Source organism: Solanum lycopersicum, chromosome 3 (assembly GCF_036512215.1).
Source record: "Solanum lycopersicum chromosome 3, SLM_r2.1".
Lineage (NCBI taxonomy): Eukaryota > Viridiplantae > Streptophyta > Magnoliopsida > Solanales > Solanaceae > Solanum > Solanum lycopersicum.
The window spans coordinates 45317793-45336256 of record NC_090802.1 but is presented as its reverse complement, the minus strand read 5'-3'; the positions used below and the strand labels follow the sequence as shown (position 1 = coordinate 45336256).

General features: G+C 37.0%; 1 protein-coding gene across 4 annotated transcripts in view; it reads left to right on the top strand.

Annotated features, from left to right (window-relative positions):
- The first annotated feature begins 304 nt into the window (after positions 1 to 304).
- LOC101245038 (protein ESMERALDA 1-like) overlaps positions 305 to 18464 on the top strand; it is a 28900-nt gene continuing 10740 nt past the window's right edge. The window contains exons 1-5 of one of the 4 annotated variants that reach the window (XR_003246000.2): positions 305 to 711; positions 4029 to 4098; positions 5276 to 5343; positions 5475 to 5563; positions 13589 to 13786. Coding sequence is in view for 3 of the 4 variants with exons in the window: in XM_004235040.5 (XP_004235088.1) it covers positions 373 to 711; positions 4029 to 4098; positions 5276 to 5343; positions 5475 to 5563; positions 13589 to 13786 (764 nt within the window). In the remaining variant the exon portion in view is untranslated. Of the gene's footprint in view, positions 779 to 4028; positions 4099 to 5275; positions 5344 to 5474; positions 5564 to 13588; positions 13787 to 18464 lie in introns of all 4 variants that reach the window. The other 3 variants (XM_004235040.5, XM_069294974.1, XM_019212890.3) reach the window with 3 other exon arrangements.

The following is an 18464-nucleotide window of genomic DNA, read 5'->3' as shown; positions in this document are numbered from 1 at the left end:
CCATAACAATATATGTAATAATAATAATAATAATATCTTTTATATAATATTTAAATTAAATGTATTTAAATATATTACGTAATATGTGAAAAGGTAACTTTATGAAATAGTAGGAGTTAATTTAGAACTCCACAATCGTGACTTTTTAGTTTTAGTTAAGGTAATGAAATTGTTTTTTCCTCGTAAAAGCCTAGTATTTATTCAGCTTTAAATTCAATTGAAAATGTTTATTGCAATATTTATTAAGTTTGTCCTAACTATTTCCTTCAATTTATTACAAGGCAAATAGTAATAAATGTAAATAGAGGAAGTAAAAGGAGAAAGGAACGAGGAAGTTGTGTGTGTAGGATGTGAAAGTGAAAGTGAAAAGAGATGCATGCATACAATAGGGTACCGAGTAGTGGACAGAGCAGCCCATCAGCACCATCATCCCCCCGCCTCCGTTCCAAACCCGCTCCACGTTTTCCCGCCCCTAAAACCCTTCCCCAACATCTTGCTTCCCGTTTTCTCTCTCTTCTTCTTCGTAGACAAGGCATTTTTCTCTTTGCCCCATTGATTTACATCTCTGCAGTCCTTTTTTACATCAATACTCTCGACTTTCACAGCCTTCCACCTCCTCATTATGCACCACCTGGCTCTGTTTACCGTAGCCCGCAACTTTATGCTAATCTTAGACCTCAAATGGACTCCGATAATTCCAATGCTGATGCGGTTAGCTTTTCTCAATTTCATTTATTTTGTAAAAAATTGCATTTTCTTTCTAAATTACCTATTATGTGTAAGTTTCCTTCCTCTTTCTTCAGAATTAATTGGCTTGAATTGGAGTTCTTTCCTCTACATCTGAATTTGATTTCTTCTTTATTCTGGACCATATCCGGTTTTAGTTTCCTTTAGCATTTAGAAGATAGAAGATCAACGTAGAGTGTTGCAATAGCTTGATAGTAAGTGTAAAAATAGTCTTTGAATAACCATCTATTGGAGATTTATATAGCTTAACCCAATTAGTTTCGAACTGATACCTACTGACTCATCTCTAATCAGAGCAGGAACGAAGAGGAAAAAAGCTATAGAAACACAATTAGATGATTTATAACATATTAGTAGTGTTAACTAATAAACCAACAGGGACAATGGCAGTGTAACTGGCACACTAAATTGAACTTCAAAAAGTTTACTCTTTAAGGGTTTGTTTCTTGCCAAACAACCTCCAGTTAAAGCTTTGAGGTACATATAATACATCTCATCCTTGGATAAAAGTTCTGCACTTATGTTTGGAGCTGGAAATTGAGAGCTGATAAGCCAAGGTCCTCCTGCATTACTACTAGAAGGAGGAGATATATGCATTGGATCAAAACTTGGTTGAAGCACATTTTCTGTCCTAGCCGTTCTCCTATCTACATTAACTGTTGGTTTGGTTAATGGTTGTTTGAATGTGAGAACCAAAAGTTGATGAAGGAATCATATGATTAATTTTCTGATTGGATACATGAGGTTGGGGCTTAAGCACATTGGTGTTTATAGGCCACTGGCTTGTCCCCTTGATAATGCTGCAAGGCTGTCAAACTTTTTGGCTACTAGTTTAAGGTGGGAGCTCATATAATGCACCTTACTTTGTGATTGTTAGAATAGGAATAGACATATACAATCTCACCTTGAATAGGAATATGAAAATTATATAGTTGTCCTACTAGTTAAAGGATTTAATTGTACGGTCTATAAATAGGGTCGTTGTGGCCTGTGTAAAAACATAGATATACAATTCAATAATATTTCTCTCCTATGTTTCTCACGTGGTAACAGAGCATCAACCTTCTCCCATTGTGGTTTGGCTTTTGCATCTTCCTCACCAACCTTTGCCTTTTCATCTACCATACAAGCATTGGTTGTTAGGTGGTCTTGGACACCTTGACCCTGCACCACAACTCAATTGAGGAATCCCAAGCTAAATAGTTTGAGCTTCCCATTAATATTCTGGAGTGATCACAGGGCTTGAACTTCTCATTCCTGTATTTTTGGAGCCAAATATCAATCCCGAAAAATATCTTGTGAAATCAGGCTTCTGTATCCTAGCTTAAAATCTGGAAAACAATTTGTTGGAATCCAAAAAAAAATTAGATGTGGTCATCGAAAAGTGGAAAAAATTATGTCTGGGTTGGAATGACTAGGCGACCCTGCTAGAAAAAAATGTTGAAAAAGTGGCTAGAAAAGGCTAAGATTTGTTTGAAACAGTGGCTGGAGTAGCCGGAACCTTACTGTGACTTGACTTGACATCTCTTTTTCTGGGAGTGTTGCAAGTCGCGTTATGACTTCCCCTTGTGATAGTCATTGGGATGCAATTGTTCATATTTGGTGATATATAAAGGCAACACCCCGTAAAGGACTACTCTTCGAGGATTAAGGCCATGAACATATCAGTGGATATACAAACGATGTGGGCAAAATCACGTTCAAATGGATGTTCGACATCTTAATTTTGTGTTTTTGTAGGAGGAGATATGATATAGTGGAATAGTAACAAACAGAGTGTGGTTGCTTGAGCGAGTGAAGAAGAAGAATATCGAGCAATGTTTGTAGTAACTTGTGAGCTAATTTGGATCAAATAGTTGTTGAGAGCCAAAATTTGACAAAATTGATCTGATGGAACTTGTGTATAATAATCAAGTGGACCCTTCATATCGCATCAAATGCAGTGTCTTATGAGAGAACTAAGCATATTGATATTGGTTGTTCACTTTGTTAGAGAAAAGTTTCTCTTAGGTGATATTGTTACATAATTTGTGAAGTCAAGTAATTAGGTTGTGGATATCTTCATCAAGTCCCTCATCGATCCTTATTACATATGTAACAAGCTAGGTGCATATGATTTGCATGCACCAGCTTGAGGGGTTTGTTAGAATAGGAATATGTGTATTCAATCCTAGTCTTTGTGCAATGTAGATACACAATTCAATAATTTTCTTATCCTATATTTCTCACGGTGATAAAATGTGATAATCAGTGATTGCCTTTAGCCAGAATGGTATTCATAACTCTTAGAAACTTGTAAAATTGGTTTAGTTGTGAGAACTCATGCAGGCAAAATTGGTTTCTCTTGGAAATATCGAGAACCAGGCATGCTACACTTGTGTATGATATTTTGGCAGCATTGAGTCCAAAAGTTAAAAATGCGATGCAGCAGAGTTTGTTTAAATTGAATGAGTGTTCTCTATTTCCAACTTTAGTGATACATGGAGCTCGGTTGTGTATTACATTTCATATGGCGTCTTCGAAGGGCTGATAGTTGTTAAGAATACCTATGAGTGACAAGATCAATGCCCTTTCTTTAGCAGTTGATTTGAGTTAAACTTATGACAACTAATTATTAATAATTGAGAATTTTGGGAAGGTAGTTCTTTGGAGGGAAAGTATGACGAAGGGCATAATGATGGTTGGTATATTTTCTTAATCATTTGAGTTGAAATAGGGAGCCAACTTATGTCCTAATTGTTAAAGAATGACAAAAGTTCCACATTGGTGGTTATAAGACTTGGGTAATCCTCCTTCCATTGAACTAGCTTTTGGGGTTTGAGTTAGGTCTAAAAATTAATTTCACAAGGTATCAGAGCATGGCCCATCTTACCCAATGCTGGCCCCCAAAATCAAAATTGCCACGTACCATATGCTAAGCACTAGGCGTGAAGTGGGATGTTAAAGAATGACAAGAGTCCCACATTGGTGGTTAATGAGTGGACTCTTTATAAGGCTTGAACAATCCTCCTTCCTCCCTTTAAGCTAGCTTTTGGGGTGTGAGCTAGGCCTAAGACCTAATTTCGCACTAATAAAACCAGGCTGCTGATGTCCAATAGTTACATTTGTTTCATGTCTCCTTTGTAGCTTTACCTCCTTTCATGAATGCATAATGGAATATTATAATTTTACTGAATAGGGCTTGACCACGTAATATTTGGTACTGTCATGATGGCCTTGTAAGGTAAATTTGTGTATCATTTTTCGAAATGCTGCTAACATGAAGTACTCAATACATGCAGATATCGACAATATGGAGAAACTCCTATAAAGGTGGTGAATGGAGACCATGCATTGACAAGTCTTCAAGAGGTAGAAAATCTGAGGACTGACTTCTCTAGCTCATGGTTTTTATGCTCAAGTACTCTTTCCTTTTTCCCCTGTTGGATTTTTTTCCACAAAGTCGTAGCATTCAGGTTACTGCTGTATGTTCTACAAATGTGCAAATGCATAATCTTATAACTTTTCCCTACTTCTGTTAGAACCGGAGACTACTGTTTTCACCCTTTGACTGAGTCCTCAAAGTGGTCAAAGAAAAATCATAATTCATGACTTGATGGAGGAGAATGAGAGGTTCAGTAGTACTTGGGTTTATGTAGGAGTAGGTGAAGTGGTATGACTATGCTGTCACACACAATATGGGACAGATTACTGGTGATGTGTGTGAATTACACTGACTTACCTTATCCTGGCTAAATCGTCTGCAACTTTTCTTATTGTTTGTTCACCTTTATATTTCAAAGACGGTTAGCATATCCTAATTTTTCTTCAAATATCTGTACATAGTTTGTCTTACTTGTTTAGTTTGGAGTGTAAGTGATGTTGACTTGGTAAGTATATCCGTTTTTCTCTCCCTTAGGTGTCCTGCTAATTAGACAAAGTCTCCTTTCACTTTGGTTCAATTAGATGTTTGGGTTCCTGGTTAGATCAATTCTACTATCGGATTTCATTACTTTGCCATGTTCATTGATTATAACACATAAAATCTCAAGAGTAGGAAGTTCTCCATGTGTTCTAGATACTATTTATGTGGGGAAGAGCTTGAGACAGTCAATCATCTGTGGGAGCTGCAGATAGAGATAGATGGAGGATTGTCCCAGCCATTATTTGGTGGAGTGTTTGGAAAGAAAGAAATGCTAGATGTTTTGAGAGCAAGAGCTGTGATATTCAAAAGATCCAACTAAACTGTATCAGGCTTTTTTGTTTCTGGTGCAAGCAAATGTATTTAGAGGACACTAAATCCATTATAGATATCCTAGGCACCTGTTAGGATTCAGATTCAGTTTTCTTACTTTTTGACTAGCCGTAAATATGGTTTAGTGCAACCCATGAATATACACAATGTTACCTTCAGAAAAAAGTGGTATCTTGTATGCTGGTACAATTTTTGGGATAATCATTTATGTTTTCAGTATTTTATAGATGCTACAGTAAATCTATATTGAATCTTTGTTAGAGTGTCAACTAAACTTGTATCAAATATCTTTAGGTTTACCTGAATCAAATGGGTACATTTACATCGAGGCAAATGGTGGTCTGAATCAGCAAAGAACATCAGTAAGTACTCTGTTCTAAGATGATTATAACAACATACCCAAATGAATTTTCTAAGATGATTATTCTTGAAATGCTGAAGTTTCATTTCAGTGACTGAGATGCCTACCTCTGGTTGCTTTTGTGCTTTCTAGATATGCAATGCTGTTGCTGTGGCAGGTTATCTTAACGCGACCCTTATCATTCCACATTTCCACTTTCACAGCATTTGGAGGGATCCAAGGTTGATTTTCTCTTCTATTGATCTATACTTTCAGGGTTCAATGATTTTATTATTTCATAGATATACATATAAACAATGTACCACTCAGGAAGTGTGTAAAGCCTGGTAACATCTCATGGTTAGCTGTTACTGGTAGAAAACTCTTGGTTATGTCATATAATTGTGTAGATCAGTGAAATGCATTAAACCTGACTATGACATAAAAAATTTGGCAACTTTAATTGATTAAATCATTAAGAGAACAAACCGGCTTTATTACCCAGTCCTCTCATGTTCATGCGCCGTTCAACTAAAATGAACTCTGAATTTGTATCTTTCTTTTCATTGAGTTGGTGATTGCTCCGTGTCTTGGTGGACATACTTTGATTGATCCCTTTTTTTTGTGGGTGGTGGGGTGGCGGTGGTTATGCTTGTTTCACTTACATCTCTTATCTTATTTTTTTTGTAACAATTCTTGACCTTATTATGATTAATGTTAAAAGACTTCCAAGTGAAAGAACTAGATAAGTTCACTTTTTGCTCCGACTTTGGAAATGGGCCTTGGCCCTATTATACCTTATATTTTTTGTTCTCATCGCCATTCACCTTTTCCGATGGCTACTTGCTCATTCACAATTACTACCACAAGAAAGTCACCTCATCTTTAAAAGGGCTTATGAACCCTTTTATTTTCTCCATTAACGGAAGATCGTATGATCTTCGTTTTTGGGGCGAAATCCTTTATAACATATTAATACTAGTGCTGATTGTGATAGATGGTTCTCTAATTGAGCGCAATAGGTGATTCACGAGCAAAATTAACATTGGATAAAACTAATCTGAGATGGGTATGCGATAACCTTTACAATGCTTCGAAGGGTAGAGACTAGAGACACTGTTTACAGTTTTTGGGGAAAAATATTAACTCATACACTTGCAAATCTATCAAAGCTGTAACAGCTTTGGACAATTTGTTAGAATCGAAACATAGCTGGGTGATCAAAAAAATGCAGCCATCATTCCAGCGGCAATACACAACAAAGGCTGGGGCAATCCCAGATTTACTAGCTTAAATCATATGTAGAGTCAGGCGAGCTCTCTTAATGACCAGAAAATGCAAAGATTGATTCTGGTGGAGAACTCACAAGTACTAGCAATTAAATTCATTGTCATTGGATGCCTAAATGACCCCTTCCATCACAATCCCAACTCAAATGCAATTCAAGATAGTTCATTAGTACATGGAATATATGTTCTACTATGAAAGTGATGTCGATGAATCATAAGCAGTTCCTTTTTAAATCCAATCTAGGCACGAGGTTGTTCGAGTTCACGTATGAGACTGTTACTAGAATGGAAGACGTCTCTCTTCAACGGTGGTCTCTTTTCAATGCGTCAGAACTGACAGTAATGGAGGAGCAGCGTTGAGGGACCAATGTTTTTGGTGTTTTGGTTCAGCTTGGACTCTGATGTACCAGCATTAGACGACACATTTGATGCTTTTAACTATGAGTTAATGCTAGTTCTTAAGCAACAATAGTGTCTTTTAATAGTTTTTCTACTGTGTTAGATAGGAGATCAGTCAAAGTAGGAAAGGAAGATAAGTGTTGACAAAGACAGCCTTGATGATAGGACTGACAGACCCACGCGGGCCGTCAAGACCAATGTCAGCGGCCAACAGACGGGTGCAAAAATAGGCTCAGTCATGGTCCACCTGACAGACCATCACATGCGACGGATTGTCCGGACCATTACTTAGGGTCGACCAAAGTAGTTCTTTATTTTAGATGACAGAGAAGGTGACGGACCGTCACACCTGTGAGTGTGACGGGTTGTCAGACAAAACTTCGCAGACTTCAAAGGGCCAACTTCCTTATTTTTAAATTCAAATTTCCTAGGATCTTCTTGTTTTAATCTAAGAACATTGCTTACTCTTGAATGAGTTTTGTTGATATTTTCATTGGTATTTGAAATCAAAGCTTGTGATTGCCTTAACTTTTGAAAGTGAATCCTTATTGAATGAATGCAAGTATCTTCCTTACTTGAATTATCTTGAGTTGCTAAACCCCACAATCAAGAGCTATGGAATCCACGATGACAACCTAAAATAGGCTTTTACGAAATGAACTGTGTGTTGTGATTGTGTATCTTATTTATTCTTTTATATTAATTGCCTTCTAATGGTTGCAAACATTAGAACCTGCCCTAGCTTTGACTTGTTTGAGTAAAAAGTGTAAACCCTGGGAAAAAAAGTTAATAGCGAGGATTCAGTATGTTGAACTCGTTTAATGGTTGATGTTGTAGTAAGATTAACCAACTCGGAGTAATTATCATTGATTCGAGTAGAACACTTTTAGTTTGTGAGGATAAAAGTTACATGCATCTAATTGGTTGAGAAGCAGTTACGTGTAACATGAGTTTGATGAGCTGGTATACTGCCATTGCAAAGTGAAATTTTGTATTAACCCGCTTAAAGCAAAGAGTCACTGGTGAACACAATCCTGTGTTTGCTCTTTATAAATTCTCCTCTTAACTAATATCAGTGAAAGTTACTAGTTACGAACTGATACAGAAAGTCAGTTTCAAAAAAAAAAATTGATAGGGAAAGCATCCAAATTCTCCCAATTCCCCCCTCCCCCTCCATTCTTTTGGAAATAAGAATCTAATAGTAAATAATTGCATACGACATAGTTCTTGCCTTATTCCTGGTGGGATTCGACCCCAAACAAGTTGGGTTCTATATTTGACAATGACCTTGTTATACTTAGGAGGTGTAATATGAGTGTATCAGACTCTAAACACATTCAATACAGTCAGGAATCTTTGTGGGGTCTTTTGTCGGAAGTGATGAAGACACAAAAAAATTGAAGCTAGATGCTATGGGCCAGTATATACAACAACTTACCTAGCATAGTCCCACAAGTTGGGTATGGGGAGGGTGGAGCACACATAGACCTTAACCCTACATTGCAAGTTTGAGAGACCCTAAGCTTAAGGAATGCAAAAAATATAACATTTGTGAAGACATAAGTTGTAATAACAACATTATAGTTGCCTCTAAAAAATAGAGGCATAAGAGAAGTAATAATACAAAAATAAGAATGAGGAATACAAATAGTAAAATAATAAAAATACTAAAGATAATACTAATACTACTAGCAAGGAGATAGCATGAAAGCAGAGATACAAGATGCAATGGATAAAATAGGCATAATACATATATTGGACCCTAAACTTGGCAATAGACACTTTAACTATCCAATTTTTAAATAAATAAACATGAGTCCTACATGACAAAATACACGTAGGACACCACGTAGGACAAAAAATGACATGTAGGACATATGTGTTTATTTTGTTCAAGTTTATACAAGTTTAAGTGTCTACTTGTGCACACTCAAAGTTGAAGGGCATAAATGTAATTCGAAGCCAAGTTAAAGGGCATATTTATGTACTATGCCGATAAAATATGGTGACAACATCACAAATTTTTCACACAATTGCTACATCTCATAAGAGATTTAGTTCCATTGATTGGAAATAGATGGGAGCTTGTTTATTGACCCTGAGGTGATCAAGAAGAATGCTTAGGCCTTAGAATTACTACCAGAATCTGTACAAGGAGCTGAAGCTTGGAGACATGTTGCAGCTTCATAAAATACCAGTAATCCCTAGTGAAGAACAGGCATGGCTACAAAGACAATTTGAGGAGGATGAGGTTCTAGATTGTATCAATTGTGTGCAGAAGGCTCCTAGACCAAATGGCTTTCCAATGCTGTTCTTTCAATCCTTCTGGGAAATGCTATACGAAGATATCACAAAAACTACTAAATTCTTTCATTCCAACTAGGTTTTTGAAAAAAGTTTCACTGCCGCCCTCATGGTCTTTATCCAAACAAAACTAGGTGTTGCTGTTCTGAAAGAGTACATACTTATAAGTCTGATAGGTGGAGTATATAAAATCATTGTCAAATTGCTCTCTGAAATATTGAAGGAGGTGGAGAACATGTTGGTCTACAAACATCAGATGGCTTCATAAAAGGGAGACAGATCATGAATGCTGCACTTATAGCCAATGACTGTAGATTCAAGAATGAGAGAAGTAGAGCCTGGTGTTGTGTTCAAACTTGATATTCAAAAAGTTTATGACCATGTAACTTGATATTCAAAAAGTTTATGACCATGTAAATTTGAAATTCTTATCATCATCCTTAGACAAATGGGTTTTGGCAACAAGTGGTTGAGTTGGATTGAGTTTTGTATTTAAACAGTCACGTTTTCTGTTCTAGTAAATGGTGAACCAGTGTTTTTTCCCATCAGAAGGGGGTCTCTTTTTGAGACAGGGTAATCTTCTATCCCCTTTATTTTTTTATTTTGGCAATAGAAGGTATTGATAGCATAATGAGAATTGCGTTACAAAATAAGTGAATCGGGGATTTGATTTCGAATTGGTGCAAAGATGGGCAGGAAGGGAAATTTGTCATTTACATTATTATGCAGATGACGGTCAATTTTTTGTGAGTCAGTTGCTAAAGAATCACCTACATCAGACTGAGGCTGGTAGTATTTGAAGCTATTGCGGGATTGAGGGTCAACTGGGCAAAACAGGATGTTCCCTATCACGTCCTCAGATTCATGAGTTGGCAAGCATTCTAGGCTGCCACATGACATGTCAGAAATCCAGAACCATGAACACCAATAATTCTCCTCGGCTAGATAATTCCAGAACTCTAATCAAAATCGAAATTGGATAGCGGTTGCCCTTTCAAATCTGTGATTTAGGTTGAAGAACCCTAGAAATGAACTCTCACTTCCTCATAATTTCTCCATGATTCTACCTAAACAATCTACTCATAATCACACAATAAACTTATCTAATAGATTGGATCATTACCTTTATGTGTTGAGTCGAAAATCCCTATTTTTCTCCCTTTCTTTTCTTTTCTCTTACTTGTGGTTTTTTTTTTTTGAAATAAGAAGGATATCATCAGCAATAAGCATCAAGAAGATGCGAGCATTACAAAGAGATTATCAGCTTCCAGGAAGGCAAAAAAGCTATCACAACTATCAACATACATCTATGGAGCTAATAAATTCTAGGGAAGAATCAACAGTAATTACAGAGGAGTAGTTTACCCAACTAAAAAGACTAATCAAACAACTAGCCTTGAGAGAGGAAATGGGAGTTGGGATGCAATCAAAACATGTTTTGTTCCTCTCTATCCATAAACACCACAAAATACAAGTGGGAACCAAGGACCAGATCTTTTTGATGGACTTCCCTACTTTCCAGGAACTCCAACTCACAAAAGCCTCTCTCAAAGTGCCTGGCATGGCCCAAGTCATACCAAAGAGAGAAAAGAACATGTTCCAAAGATCTGTGGCAACAATGCAACGAAGAAACAAGTGAGTGGTAGATTCTGGGTTGCATGAGCACATGTAGCATCTGTTGGCTAAACAAAATTTCCTCCTCATAAGATTATCTTGTGTCAAGCAAGAACTATAAGACTAATCCAGCTGAAACATATCACTTTTGGTGGCATCATAGTTCTCAAGATAAGTTTCCAGGGCCACAGATCAATAAGTGTCTTCCTTAAACTTAGATGTACGTAGCCTTCTCTGACTGAATAGGAGCCATCTTTGTTGCTTCCCCAAGTGAGTCTATCCTTGCTTTGGCTGTGGACTGAGCTGGTCTGGATGTAGGTCATGAGTGCCATGAATTCTTCCAACTCCCAGTCATTTAGATTTCTCCTCAGTCATATTCCAAGTATTATCTTCCCACCACTGAGAGATGGTTGAGTCTGGATTGGAGGCAATCTGAAATATTCTTGGAATACGTTCATATGAGGATGTTTCCCAACCAAGTGTCTTTCCAAAACTGGATGTGCTCCCCACTTCCCACCTTGAAAGCAACATTGCTTTAGAAGACCTCCCACAACTTCCTTATAGCTTTCCGGACCCCTGTACCATAAGGAGTTGTGACTTCATTAGAGCACCAGTGACAAGTGCTACCAAATTTTGGTTGGATCACCTCCTTCCATAGACCAGTTGTCTCCTGATTGTACCTCCAGTGCCACTTCATAAGGATACACTTGTTATGTAATGCCAGGTCTTTAATCCCAAAGCCTCCAAACTGCTTTGGCATGGTGACTTTGGCCCATTTCACAAGGTGGAATTTGTGGTCCTTACTATTAGCTTCCCAGAGGAAGTCTCTCCTAGTCTTGTCAAGATGATTTTGCACCTTAGCTGGCACGAGGAAGAGGGACATAAAATATGTGGGAACACTATCCAAGACACTGTTGATGAGTGTTACCCTGCCCCTTAGTGAGAGATATTGTTGCTGCCAGGAAGCCAATCTTCTTTCAAACTTTTCCACAATACCACTCCAAGCCCCAACTGATTTGTAACTAGCACCCAATGGTAACCCCAAATAAGTTGTGGAGAAAGATCCCATTGAGCAACACATGATGCTGCAAAATTCTCCATGTTAGGGACCTCATTAACAGGGTAGTTAATGCTTTTAGAGATGTTAATGTGGAGTCTTGACATGGCTTCAAAAAGCATAAGAGTGAGTTTAAGGTACCGCACTTGGGATTTCTCAGCTTCACAGAAGATCAGTGTGTTGTCAGCAAACAAGAGATGTGATATGGAAATTGTTCGACTAGAACCATTGTTCACCATAAATCTCTAGCCAATGTAGATGTTTGGCCTTTTCTAACATCCTACTTGCGTTTTCTTCTTTATCTTTTCCTGCGTTCTGCTTATGCCAATTTCTGATTTTCTCACATTTATTATTTATAGCTCCATATCTTCTTTTTTTCCTTCCCCCATTCCGGGCTTAGCCTACTTTCTTTTTCCTTCTTAATTCTTTTTCTTATATATAAATTATCAAATAACCCTTAATATATGGGTTATTACATTCTCCCCCAATTAAAATAACGTTCGTTCGCAAACGTGGCCATAACTTTTTGAACTGTCAAAATATGAACTCTCACCATGCATGTCCCACTTGTACTCTTATGTAGTCTTCCGTAGTAGATAGTTATGGCAACTTCCTCAAAAGCGCAATTCTCACTTACCTACACTTATCTTAGTAAAGTGACATGAGTGGAGTCATAAATGTATTTGGGGAAAGTATTTACAAATATAACATGTACTTCTGGTAGCATAACAAGTCTCTAGCTACGACAACCTATTACCCAAAACCTTATCAGCCATATGCTTGAACACCAGCTCATCCTTCTTTCAATATCTCACACAATAACACTAAAAGCAGTATGGCCATATGCTGGAACACCAGCTTATCCTTCCTCGCAGAAGAGCTGGCTGAAGAAAAGCATTTGTTTTGTGTTTGTCCTAGAACGTTACACTATATATACTGTACAGGATAAGGACCTGAGATCTCTTGACCCATATCAACCAGGTGATACAAAGCAGCAGCTAAACTATTAATGGATATTTAGGTTTCTCGGATGATTAGTGGAACTGGTTGTTCCATGTAGGTGTCATGACCCAAAGTTCAATTCTATGTAATTTATATGCCTATCATTTAATCTTCTATTGGTCCTTTCAATTTTGAAAAACTCATTGTGTTTTATTGATCATATTGTTTTTGTCGTTTCTTACAGTGTGATTTCTAGAGAATAAGAATTGAGGGATGATAAATCATTCTGGTTATTGCCAGAAAATATGAGTTGGTAAATTTATGGACGGGAATCTCTTATAGACTTAGCTAACTAAGTTATTTTTATAATATTGATTACTTAGAAGAATATTATGTTAAAATGGTAAAGAGGACATAGTATTTCTTTTAACAATAAACATAAATAGGTTAAACAAATTGTTACAAAATATTAAAATAAGGGAGGTACACATAATTTTGTCAACCACAAGGAATGTCAGTGTCACGGAATGAAAAACCTAAAGTGAGGTCTTCAAAATTATCCCTAGAATGCTTTAGCCTTTTTTTGTTTGTTTGGCGTGGGGGATCATACCTTTTCCTTTTTTTATTACCAAAAATTAAAATGTTTTATTTTGTCTGTGCAGCAAATTCAGCGATATTTATGATGAAGAATTTTTTGTTAAAACCCTAGCAAATGATGTAAGGGTGGTAGACAAGGTTCCTGGTCTTATTATGGAACGGTTTGATCACAATATGACCAATGTGTACAACTTCAGGATCAAGGCATTGTCCTCTATTTCGTACTACCGGGGGACAGTTCTTCCTAAGATGGTTGAAGAACAGTGAGCTTCTCTATCTCTTTTGCTTTCTTTGTCTCTCCTATTCCCTCCTTGTTTGAACTGCTTCCATTAAGTAATAGTACTAACAAATAACTCACACCTACAAGAGATCACTTCTCCGTGGTAAAAGCTGTCAGTGCTAAATACCTAAAACTCGTTATAATTCCTAGTTTGGAAATTTTTAGAAAGTTAACATTTTATAGACAAAATACACCACTAGTGTATTTCAGTAGTAATTACATCAGGAGTTTAAAGTTATCAAAACCAAAAACATCTATTACCTATACTCATCCTAAGCTATCTCCAAAGTGAGTAATATCCTCCACCATTATGGGGAGTACATTGTTACACCAAAAATAAAAGGTTATATGGCTTGGCATCAATTTTGGAAATTGTCACATAATTAGTTTGCCAAACTAGTTAGTCTAATTATAATGAACTGTGTGCCTCTTTTTTTGGTAACCCCCCCCCCCCTTGATTTCCACTCCTGCATCAACTTTACGCTGATTTTCTTGTTGTTAGGAAATTATTGATTCGTCTTTCGGTTTAAGATATGTAAAGGTTGCTATTGAAACACCCATTGTATTGAAGGGAAGAAAACCAAGTTTTTCTTCCTTTCTTATTCTTTCACATGGTATCAGAGTTCGTGGTGATTGCTCACTGCAAATTTACCAGCAACTTCACAAAAGAGAATATCGTCACTATGCATTTACCATTGTGAAAGTTGCCCTCCGTCTACTGTCAGGTCACATCATTATCTTCATGAGTTCTGTGCAAAGTTCAGCACCACCACTATGTCCCCGATACTCCGGCGAGCAAAGCCAGACCATCCAAGTCCATATGGGAGCCACCACACATCATTAGCAGTATAGACCCCGGTGATGCATTAGAGATGCGTGCTGGGCGCATGATGCCTTTTCTAGCCACCCTTTGAAGCAGATCTCCTTGGGGATCGGCCAATTATACCAATCCCACCAGTATAATTTTATGTGATTTCAGTTCACCGGAATCCTACTTTGGCGATTTCAATTGTCTCTTCCAGCATATTTCCCTCATTTGGCACTCTCTGGACTTCAGATTCTGTCCTTTGAGTCTTTTATCTTTTTGGAGTCCACCCCAGGTATTTTATGTGAACTCGGTGCGACCAAGTCACTATTTCAATCAATCTAGATTTTCTGGCGACACCTCTTCCTTACACTTGGGGTTCAACTGAAGCGTATGGTTCACCGGATTCAGCTTTAAAATTTCTTCCCTCTTCTGTCCATTAAAATAAGCAGTTCCTGGGTTCCTTGCTCTTGATTACTTATGTTGATTCTCTTGAATAACTTCGAGAAAATTTGATCCAGTACTTTGAATGGTTGGATGGTTTCTGTACCTGAATATATTAAGTTCCTTTGGCATAAGATACGTAAGTAGACATCCTCTGAGAGAGCTTATGTTGTTCAGACCAGTAACACTGTTGCTTGTGTTTCTCAATCTTCTTCTATCAGTCATTGGGTCATCAATTATGGTGCATCCGTGTCACAGTCCGAAATCGGATCATGATGGCGTCTTACCATAACCCTCAATAGGCAAAGCCAAATCCAACAACAATCGGTAAGGCTGATTCTCAACATGCCACTTTAACTCTTTCCGAAGACATCACTATCTCATTCTCAACACTTGACCTGATTTCTCATCTTATCATCTCCCCCTTAGGTATGAAGCCGATACTTTAAAGCTATGAATCTATTCCATCATCTCTAAAGTAGTGTACATTCAATTTACTCTTAACACTCAAGAAAGGCTGATTCCATGTCGACTGAACTCTCCATATGCAGGTGCTGATGTTCCTTCTACGACCCCTTTCTAAGATGCTTCTCTTTAACTTCTTTTCATTGGCTTATAAGGCCACGTCATCTAACTCCTAAGGAAAAAAATAATGCGTTAGCATATTCCATATTAACAACTCAATTATGCTATCTAGGCATACATGAAAACAATAAACTTAATTATAACCTCATCTGACTACTTACAATCTCGGGTACACCTCTTATACTCTTGTTAATCCAGTGACTTTGTCATACTTCATTTCTCTCATCTAAAAGTCAGAATCTCACACTTGTACCAATCCTATTCATTGCAGGTTACATCTTACTCCCTCACCTACACTATGTCGAGTCTACCAAATCAGACCTCAAGACTTACTTCATCACCCTCATGTTGCCATCATTTTTATCATGACACTCATCTTAAATTCAAGCTTATTGTCTAGTACTAAAGACAAATATCAATATAATTGCTCACATACTGTACTTACTTCCGGCCACTAGATTAAATTAAGAGACTCACCCACTAAGACCTCATGATGAGTAGTAAATCTTTATCTCTCGGTCTACATACTTACATATTACTGTCACATTCCACTTCACAACTTAAATACTATTTACTCACTTACTATACAACATTTCTTAATTGGTTCGATAATCCTCTAAATACTATGGGGCTCTCTTTTTGAAAATCATAAGTCTAGCTTAGAGCTATCACCTCATGAATACTCCTGCTCTTCTATTCAACACGTACACTTGGTTGTTACTAACACAATGACACCTCATCATAAACTCCATTCTAGTTAAAGTACTCTTAACTCATCCATACTAGTAACTCTTACTCACCCTTTATCATGAAATCTACACAAACTCATCACTTAGTCTACCCATAAAAGAAAACTCCTCATTAATAACTTATTGGTTGCATGACTGCAACAACATAATTTGCCTCATCGCTATCTCCTTTTCTTAGATTACGATACCTCTACATGAAGTTTTCTAACTCTGGGCACTTTTACTTCTGCTGCTTATGACATCGTAACTCATATTATCTTTTCGGGTGAAAGTACTACCTAAGCTCTAAAACACACTTTCTCATGAGGGTAGTTGAAACAAGGTTTAGAGAATAGAGTCTAGGAGTACATCTTGCTTTTAGCTCGAACGCACAATTCATATGAATAAGAGTGTATTCTTTTGAATCTCAACACTTAGGCTCATTACAAGCTTCTCTTAGGCCTCTCTTCAGTCTCGTCGATAAGGATCTGACTTTGCTTTACCACCACCTTTGTATGAGGGATAGTCGAATGGATATACGAATGCAAGAGTAGAATAAGTTCCTTATGACATAATTCTATTGTACGATTTAGAGTATGGAAAAGGAAAACTTTTCTTATATGTCTGCAATACCTCATTTATAGAAGTGGGACCCTCACAACCATAAACAAGACCATATAGACACGACTTCGTACACCCTAGGACACTTAAACTCTATGCTCTAATACCACATGACTCGAGCCTACACCCGGACATGACCGACAATCAAGAACCATTGTTGGTCCCAAGCGAATCCTCATCCTGGCTTACTCTGAGCGGAAAGCTAATTCGAACAATAAAAGATTTAAAGCTGAATCAAATTCATTAAACTCAAATACTCAACTTCAGAAAGGCTGGAAAATACTCAATAGAATTACTTAAAGTTTGTAAAACAACTAAAAAAATCATATTGAAAGACTCTTCAACTTAACTATCTATGGAGCTTGTACTATTACACATGGTTATTAGACAAGAGCCATGACATCTCAAAACAACTAAACTGAAAGTAAATGTGAAGTCCTCCAGAACAAACGAGGCTCACCAAAAGCTAAATGGCATGTAGAATGATCTCAATGAATGCACCTGTTGGTAATTTTGAACACCTGAATTTGCAGTATAAAAGGATGTAGGTCGAATGACATCAGTACATTGAATATACGAGTATATCAGGAGAAATTGAAACATAGGTAACTGAAGTGATATCATGGGAAGGACCATATTCACCTCAACTCAACTCCAATATGAAAGCAATAACAAAAGATAAAATGTTTAAAGCTTCAAAATAAACAAATACTAACGCAAGGATGTATATAAAATGCAATAAACTCAAAACAGTAGATACCAACTTAAAATGTATAAAAATGCAATGACATACTATATACTCTTATTTGGGAGATTCTCTAACCAACAACTATCATTATGAGAAATGTGATAATATAACGTTTCACCCAGTCTGTCAGAACGGTTAATACCTTCTCGGGGGTATAAAACACCTCAACTAAGTGGATCCACTAAGCTCTGCCGGAAGGCACTTTGGATTCATCTAAAAAGTATGATCTTGTACCATGTTAGCATACATGGTTTATGAGGAACTTGTTGTCTAAACTCATCCCCATGTCGGTTTAAATACTACTCGCAATAATATATACTCATGCTCAAATTTGTAAAACATACACTTTCTCTAGTTTGAGATAATTGCTCAAACTATCCTTTTTAAAGAGGTAACTGCTCTAAAATATCTTTGAACTCATAAACTCTTTTTAGAAATCAAAATTTCTCTTTTCTCAATGTAAAATTGATTGGGAATACTTAGTTCCCTTAAACTTTAATCAAAACTGTTGCTTTAAACTTTTTCTCAAAACTTACTTTAAAACACAATGATTGGCTTTCAAATATAAATATGAACGAATCGACTCAAGGATCTCAAAAACATTATAGAAAACTCAGGACTCAAGAACTCAATGATACTACTCGTCTCAAGAATACTCAATTCATAGGGTTCATGCGAAATCATGAACATGAACGACTCAACCCAAGGATCTCAATTACAATATAAAAAC